Below are 8,718 nucleotides of genomic sequence, written 5' to 3'. Positions count from 1 at the left end.
GGGAAGATCCCACATGCCGCGGAGCGGCTGGGCCCGTGAGCCATGGCCGCTGAGCCTGCGCGTCCGGAGCCTGTGCTCCACAAGGGGAGAGGCCACAGCGGTGGGGGGCCCGTGTACCGCAAAAAAAACAAACAAGAATCCACCTGCCAATGCAGGGGACACAGGTTTGAGCCCTGGTCCGGGGAGATTCCACGTGCCACAGAGCAACCAAGCCCACGCGCCACAACTACTGAGCCTGTGCTCTAGACCCCATGAGCCACAACTACTGAGCTCACATGCTGCAACTACTGAAGCCCGCGTACCTAGAGCCCGCGCTCCGCAACAAGAGAAGCTACCGCAATGAGAAGCCCGTGCACCGCAAGGAAGAGTAGCCCCAGCTCGCCGCAACTAGAGAAAGCCCGCACGCAGCAACGAAGACCCAAGGCGGCCAAAAATTAATTGATTGATTAATTTAAAAAAATATATATAATCTTAAAAAAAATTTTGCCATTAATTTTCTCCTAGAGGAGAGTATGTTTTTGGAGAGGGCCCCCAAATGGGGAAGAGAATCCTTTCCACTTTTCACAATCATTCAATGATTTAAATCAAACTCTCATATCAAAAGGTCACCAACTATTTGCCAAGGGGAGGGGGGGGAGGGAAGGATTGGGAATTTGGGATTAGCAATTGCAAACTATTATATATAGGATGGATAAACAACAAGGTCCTACTGTATAGCACAGTGAACTGTATTCAATATCTCGTGATAAACCACAATGGAAAAGAATATGAAAAGAATATATATATGTATAACTGAATTACTTTGCTGTATAGCAGAAATTAACAAAACATTGTAAATCAACTACACTTCAATAAAATTTTTAAAAAAAAGGTCACCAATTCTGCCTATGGAATGTGTATCTCTCCAAATAAACTCACTTTCACTTAAAAAAGAAAAAAAGCTCACTAAGATGGAAAATTCAAATCTGTCGACTACCTGGGTACCAATATCAGACAGAAAGGTCTCCTTAATGACAACATTTAACCACTCATTCTAAACAGGTAATTATCACTAATAAATATGCCAACTAAACATGGGAAAGAGGCTGTTAGTGGATGAAATAGAAACCAGAGGCAGAATTCAAACCATAACCCATCTCTCATTCCTTTCCCTTGAGGTCCTGGCATTATCATGGGCAGAGACTAGAAGTGAGTACCAGAAGCTCGCAGGCCTGGGCTCCACCCCAGTTCTGCCCTTGAGTCTTAGCTCTTTGCCCCTGGGTGTTTCCTCACCTGTTGCACTAGACCTGGTTTTCAAACTGTGCTCCCTGGTGCTCTGGGACCCAGAAATTCCTCCAGAAAAGGGGGAGGCTCAAATAACAAGGTTAACACTACTTGCAAATACCCAGCTTTGACCAGAACACACCTTCTATCTGCTTCATACGTTGGGGACCTGCACAAGTTCAATTTGAAAAAGGGCTCTGAGACTTTTTGGACGTTTGCAAAGCCCTGGATTAGATGTTCTCCAGGTTTCTTCCAAGGCTAACCCTCTACGGCTCACTCCTGCTGCCTCTTAGGGAGCTCTCTGGTTCAGGAAAGCCTGGTGGGCAGAGCAGTTGAGGGAGCTCCAGGATCAGCCATGAGTGAAGGGAGCAGCGCTTACCTGTGATTCTGCCCACCGTGCCTTTCACGAAGTTGCCAGCGTACCCAGCCACGTGAGCTCCAAGGCTGTAGCCAATCAAGTGAACATCCCCGAGAGAAAAATCCTCCTTCCCCTGCAGGAAGTCACAGAGGTGTGTGAGTGAAGTCTGTGGTCCTGAGCCCCCAGACCACCAACAATTCAACAAGTCAATCACGTTGGGGAGACGCGGGGTGGGCGGGGGGGGCAGTGTGGAGCTCAAAGCCACCGGGCTCACTGGAGACTAAGTGCCAGCCACAGCCTGCAGCAGGGTGCTCCCTGCCCACCCTCTTAGGCCCACGAGCTGCCGACCTCCTCATCCCAAACCTGCCTGGGACCCCAGAGTTGAAGCACCAGACCCTGACCGGGCACTCAGCAGTGGGGGTGGGGAGGTGGCGATTTGAACCCATGGCTCAGGAATCAAACTCGACAAGACGACCCAGGTAGAGGACTGAGGACTGTTCAAGACTCCTGACCAGAATTCTGCCCAAATTATTCAGATTCCATGGGCTTCTAAAAGGAAGCTCAGGCTGGAATTGCCCAGATAATAGGGTCACTTAGCCAGTGTAGCCCTGCCTCCCATTAAGTCCACTGATCTCAGGTAAATCATTAACCTATAAAAAGTAATTTAAGACCTCAAGATCTGTTTTCCACATTTAATGCAAGGCACTAAGCTACATTGGTTTGAACCAACCCTCCGTACCCTCAGCCCAGCCACCCTTTGGAGGCCAGAGCAGACTTCAGTAGGTATTTAAGATTACAAGCTGGTCCTGGCTTCTGAGGGCATCAGCAATTAATGAACCAAAAGGAAAATTTTCTTCCCGCAAGTAAAGTAAAAGGAAAAATCCAGAAATGTGTCAATAATTAGAAAGCTTTCTAAAAGTCCCAGCTTCCAAATATTTCAAGCAATACTTAATTCTGTAAAAATTGGAATCTCAAAGATATTCTCAGACTCCTGAAGTTCACTGTAACTGACCTGTCTGACCTGTATTTTTTTTTTACAGTCTTGGAATTTTTTTAATAAATTTATTTATTTTATTTTTATTTATTTTTGGCTTCGTTGGGTCTTTGTTGTCACGTGCAGGCTTTCTCTAGTTGCGGCGAGAGGGGTCTACTCTTCGTTGCAGCGTGCGGGCTTCTCCTCGCGGTGGCTTCTCTTGTTGCGGAGCACGGGCTCTAGGTGCATGGGCTTCAGTAGTTGTGTCTCACGGGCTCTAGAGCGCAGGCTCAGTAGTTGTGGCCCACGGGCTTCATTACTCCATGGCATGTGGGATCTTCCCGAACCAGGGCTCAAACCTGTGTCCCCTGAATGGGCAGGCAGATTCTTAACCACTGCGCCACCAGGGAAGCCCCTGACCTATATTTCTTTAAAGGGTTCAGGTTCAAGGTCCTGCTTGTAAAAGGAGATGACTCCCTTTGGTCCCGTTACCTGCAGCCAGTTGAGCATCCTGGCAACGCTGTGTCCCACCTCCCTTGTATTATTGACCGCGTCTGTGTAAAGCTGGTGAGCCAGCGGGAGCCAGTCCACCACCACGACGTTGGCTCCTTTCTCTCTTGTCTGCAGGGCTGACACGAGTTTGTACAGCCAGCTTTCAAACATGCCGCTCATCTGCAGAGAAAACAGGACTTTAAAAAAAATTCTTCTTCTGGGTTTCAGAAATCCTAATGAGTATGGAATTCAGTTCCATGACCTTCTTCCCAGCCACTTCCGGAACCTTCACATTGGCTACCCAGGCACCAAACACTTGCACATGAGCTGGGCCAGCCACAGGCAGGACTGCTACATGGGTGATTGTCTTCCATTGCGCTTGACATCTCCAGTTTTTCCCATCAAAGATGTCAGAGCTGGTGTCCTCTGCTGCTGCCCCACTGACCGATAGGCCCACTATGAGATATGAGTTGGTGACGATGCTGGCCTGAGGTTAACCCAAGTCCCTGTCACAGGCAAGTAAGTGGCCTGGTCCATCATTCAAAGGCAACTGAGAAGGGTTGCCCTGGAGAATTAGTTTCTTTCTCAGAGATGCAGGGAGATTCTGTCTCTTAGGCAAATGCAGAGTTAACAAATGACCCCTTCCCACAAGCCATCTCTGCCATCCTTCTTGACGCCAGAGTAGGGAAGATCTGTCCCTGGAATCCCAAATTAGAACTCAGAACACACTTTCCCACAGAAACAAAGTGTAAATGGTGACTAGGTCCAGTTGTAAACCCATCCACAAGTACATTATTAGACAAATAGATTTTCTGTGCCTGGCCTGGGAACCCTAACGCCATTTACAATCTTGCTTCTATGGGAAACTGGTGTTCCAAGTTCCAAACAGATTATAAAAGAACTTTCTGGAATGCGACCCATTTGTAAGTTGCAGGCAGTTTGTATTTGCATTTTTTGACAGGGGGCCTTATCAAGGTTCAAATGCATAATTCTAATCATAGGCTGTGGGGTGAGGATGGATGGCAGGCCCTTAATCATCTCTTCAATTATATTAGGTAGGTAGGTGCCTACATACCACCCACCCCCACCAGGCCTGACCCCAACAGTTGGTGATAGACCTAAAGACCCAGAAAGCATGTAACGGATATGAATTTCTCATCATTAAGAGGAGGAATGTCCCCTCCCAATTAGCCCAGGCAGAAACCTGCTCACTTAATAGTGCCATTTTCCTACAGACTGCCATTAGATGAATGAATAAATCCCTCGCTGGTCAAAAGCTTCTGAGGCTGAGTGTTAAAGCCCTTTTTTGTTGAAGTTCGTCATGGGCTTTTCAATGTGAATTGCTCAGCTAGGTCATATAAAGACTCCAGTGCCTTTAAACGGAGCCATTTCTGTGCAAACAGGAGGGCACCATGCCAACCAGGGCCAGCCAGCCAGGCCAGATGCCTCCTCACAGACTCTCTGAGCCAGTCAAGTTGCTTCAGTTCAGCTCAGCTCTTACGGAGGGATGGCCCCCGCGACGCAGTGGTTGACCAATGTAATTAAGCGTAATTAGAGGGCCCCTTAAGAGCCAGTGGAGCTGGGCTGCTGCCCTCAGGAGAGCCACTTTCTGAAAGCCCGCTGTGTGCCAGTGTTAAATACCGCCCTGCTGGAGTCCAGATTGGCCCCTTAGCAAAGTGCCCATTACATTCTTCACAGCTGTCTGAAATACAAGCAGCCCACAAGAAAAGAGGGGGAGAGAGAGTGGAATCTGGAAGCACCAGTATTCTTTCTAATTGACCAAAACAAAGGAAACCAAATCTCCCGGAAAGCTGTAGAGCTCCCTCCCCCAGAGGCTCACCGTCCATCCATGAATGATGAAAAAGGTTTTGGCTGTCATGTTGAAGCCACAGTCTTCTAAGGGCTGGTTGTGGCCAAAGGAGAGGTAGCATCCTTCATGCTCTGGGTCCTCAGAGGTGCGGAGGTTAAATCTCACAGGGGGTTTGGCAGCAGCCAGTACAACCCTGGATTTGTTGAGCTCATCTGGGGAGAAATAACAGAGCAAGGGTATAATTAGCAGGCCTGGGTAGTGAGAGATCTAGGGTCTAGTTCTAATTCACTCTTGAGCAAATTACTTAACCCCACTGGGTTTCAGTTTTTACATCTGCTGAATGTTCCCTCCTCACCTCCCAGAAGAGTTGCGAAGATGTTATAAAAGGGACATCTCACCAATATTTGAGTATTAATTAGTCACTAGGATCAATTACCGCGAATCTGAAATAAGTCTCTCTTGCTTTTCTTTCTTCTTCCCCATCCAAACGAGTTCTCTTTCCTTCCCTCAAGTTACTTGTTTCAGGGTATGGGTCCTTAATTCTTTTCCTGCAATGCTTGGGACCAGTTGAGTTTCAGAATTCAGAAATTCTCAGATTTTAGAAAGGTATTATGGCATATATATATATAATATACTATTATATATATTATTAGATAACACCCCCAGCAGGGTCTGGGGCATTCCCATTCATCAAACACACCAATAATATTTCTGCAGGGAAATACATAACTACTCACACTAGAGGGGAAAAAAAAAAAGATTCTAAATACCCTCTTCTCGGTTCAGGTCAGTTTTTGCTGCCAAATGAGTAAGAGTTCAGGTCAGGTAAGGTCAGTTCTTGCTGTCAAACAAGTTACCAAACAAATTTTCAATGTTCAGAGATGTTGGATTTTGCAATGGGAGGTAAGGAGCTGTTGACCTCTTATGCAATGGGTTTCCCTAATGCTCTCATCTCGATTTCAACACTTGCTCCAAAGACCTCATGCATCTTCAGCGCTCCTTGCGGTACCAGACATGTGCCAGACATTCTTCTAGTTTGTTGAATAAATTAAATATGTTATTGAAGCCATGGAGAAGCTCATAAGAGCAGTAAAACCTCTCTTTTCAGCTCCACTGCACACACACAGTGCCGTCTAGGAGATGGCCCTACTGCAAAACACAGCCCACGTCACTGATGGTCCCTATGGCCTTTTAACACTAGGTACTGTCATCACCACGCTATTTCAGAAGGTCATAAATGAGCCTCATCTAACATTCTTCCAACCATCCAGGATACCATCCCTTCATAACAGGCTAGGAAATTAGAAAATCAAACTGTCCGGTCACCCAGAAGTCAAGTGAAAAGGTACCAAATGACCATCCCAGGAGCTTCATTTATCCCAGAGTTAAAAAACAAATGGAGTCATGGAAAGAGAGACCAGAGTGGTGGACAGGTTGGTGGTGAAGCGGACAAGGGGGAGGACAGCAATGCAGCAGATGTAAAAAGGGTAAGGTTCCAGAAAATACTGCTCAATATGCATGAGCAGAACTTTGTCATTAAAGTAATGAACAAAAGCCCCAACTGACAGAAATTTGAACCACGGACATAAGTCATTCAATATCTTGCAATTTCCACCCAGATAGCCACTCACAGAGACCAGGTGGGAAGTCCAGGAAAAAAGGAAAGGGAGTCTGCTGGCTTCCTGGCACCGACTTGTGGATAAACTCACAAACTGCCATAAAAGTTTCACCTTAGCAGCTGGCTCTCTCTGACACCACAGTTCTCTAGCTCATTTCTACTACTTCCAGCCTGAGTCACTTCAGCCTCTGGAACTTCATGATCGTCCTTCATCCGGATGTCCTCAGGTTCATTCTCTTACCTCCTTCAGTTCCTTGCTCAGGGGTCAGCTCCTCAGGGAAGGAAGCCTGGTCACAGGCTAACACCGCACCACCTTCTCCCACCAGCCCTCTGTACTTTCCTCCTCTGCTTTATTTTTTTCCATAACACTGAGCACTATTATATATTTTAATTAGTTGACTAGCTGTTTTCCCACCACTGAAATGTAAGATCCATGGGGGTAGGGGTTTACTCCCATTTTGTTCACTGCTCTATCCCTCACTCCGAGAAAGCATGCCTGGCAAATAAATACTTTTCTGAATGAATGAAATGGCCCCCAAATACTCAGAATCACAGAACATAGAAGTTGGAAGGAATGTTAGCATTCTACAGGAGAGGAACTAGAGATGCACCCTACCCTGGTTCAACTGCACTAGAGTTGGGAACATGTTAAATAAAACAAGTTTTTTCCATTCATTCCAATTAACCTCCTGCATGCACATAAGCAACATGGACCAACTTCATTTGACCCAACCTCAGCAGAAGAGTAGAAGATGAAATAATAGTGTGTGGTTCAGAGGTTCCCCGCTCTCCTCTGCTTAACTAATTGACTTGGTACTCCCACTGGGTGACCCTACCCTCGCTCTTCAGGGGCAGGTTCCTCCAGTAGAAAAGACTGCCACGCAGAACTCAGAAGAAAAGCTGGCAGCTGGGAGGAGGAGGAGGGAGAGGCAGCAAGAGGAAGAGCGAGGGCTGGAAAGACTTGGGGAAGAGGAGGCCGGCAACCTGGGGAATAAGCCCAGCAGCTTCTCTGCACAAATTACTCACCTAATACTCCCGGCAAGCACTACTCAAACCAGAGCCAGCTACCCTGATACCTTAACTTTCAAGACACCTACACCGAGATTAAAAGGAAGGGCACCAGGTGACAGAGCTCTAACAACCTTCTTGCCTCGAAAACCCCAGGTTCAAAGAGGAGGACAAGGTTAAATAGCTGCTGGCAGCTGACTGGACAGCACCGAGAGGAGAACCGTATAACGACAAGGGGGTGGGGCGAGAGCGAGCCCGGGCGAGCGCACCGGCAGCCTGCGGCCTCTTGGATGCCTGGCTGGGGATGTCCCCGTCGGAAGCGCCGAGGAACAAGTGATCTCCAAGGCTGGTTAGGGGGAGCAAACGGACAGCGCAGGGGGTAAGGAAGGAGAATGTCGCAGGATCGAGGAAGAAGGGTGTGCAAGACAGAGGGGAGCTGGCACAGAAAAGAAGTTGTGGGCTGTTCATAAAAACAAGGACACGTTACCTTGCAGCCGACCCTCTGGACCAAGGGTTGCGGGACCTCCCGCGGCAAAACAACAGTAGGCGCTCCAGAGGCACAGCAGAAGACCGGAGTTTCTCATCCTTCCCGGCCACATCCCCTTCCCCCAAACGGGACTTTTAGAAAGACCACACACACACACAAAAGAGCCGCCTCTCAAACGATGTTTCCAGCAGTCCGAGCCCGTAAGACCCGAAGTGGGAAGGCTTCTCTCGACCAGAGAGAGTGGTGGCCTTAGACAGCTGCAGGTGGAGAAGGTGGAAAATGGAAACTTGGCTAAACTGAGCCACGGGGTGGTGAGGGGAGTGCGAAGATGCTCCAACCAGATCTGCCCTCACCCGTGCCGCTCGCCCGGGAAGCCAGGGCTCGCCAATGTCACACCGCGAGCTCCCGGGCGAGGTAGTTTTTTAAACTATTGGAGTCATCTGACCCATCGCCAGATGGTGATTTGCATAATTTATTCCCGTCCCCGGACTCTGATTGGTCACACCTTCGCTGAAGCCCGAACAAGACTCCCCAAAGTTTGAATGAAAGCGCCGCACACCCACCGCATGGACACTCCGCACGCGCCGCCTTGTCTCCTCCCCAGTCAGCTTCGCGGGCAGCCGCGCTCTCGCCACCCCACTTTTCCCTAGTGTCCACTCCCGGACCCTAGATTCTCCGCTCGCCCCTGCAGCCCCAGGAGGGTCATTGC

General features: G+C 48.4%; 1 protein-coding gene across 2 annotated transcripts in view; it reads right to left on the bottom strand.

Annotated features, from left to right (window-relative positions):
* LIPG (lipase G, endothelial type) overlaps positions 1 to 8,371 on the bottom strand; it is a 28,175-nt gene extending 19,804 nt beyond the window's left edge. Inside the window, exons 1-4 of one of the 2 annotated variants that reach the window (XM_055080407.1) lie at positions 8,010 to 8,371; positions 4,927 to 5,108; positions 3,087 to 3,266; positions 1,643 to 1,754 (exon numbers count right to left, since the gene is read on the bottom strand). In XM_055080407.1, the coding sequence (XP_054936382.1) occupies positions 1,643 to 1,754; positions 3,087 to 3,266; positions 4,927 to 5,108; positions 8,010 to 8,121 (586 nt within the window). In that variant the 5' untranslated portion in view covers positions 8,122 to 8,371. Of the gene's footprint in view, positions 1 to 1,642; positions 1,755 to 3,086; positions 3,267 to 4,926; positions 5,109 to 5,332; positions 5,535 to 8,009 lie in introns of those variants that run through there. The other variant, XM_055080408.1, reaches the window with a different exon arrangement.
* Between the last annotated feature and the right edge of the window lie 347 nt (positions 8,372 to 8,718).

This window comes from Physeter macrocephalus, chromosome 19, assembly GCF_002837175.3.
Source record: "Physeter macrocephalus isolate SW-GA chromosome 19, ASM283717v5, whole genome shotgun sequence".
Classification (NCBI taxonomy): domain Eukaryota; kingdom Metazoa; phylum Chordata; class Mammalia; order Artiodactyla; family Physeteridae; genus Physeter; species Physeter macrocephalus.
Note: the sequence above shows the minus strand (reverse complement) of the source record. Positions and strands in the feature narration are given on the sequence as shown.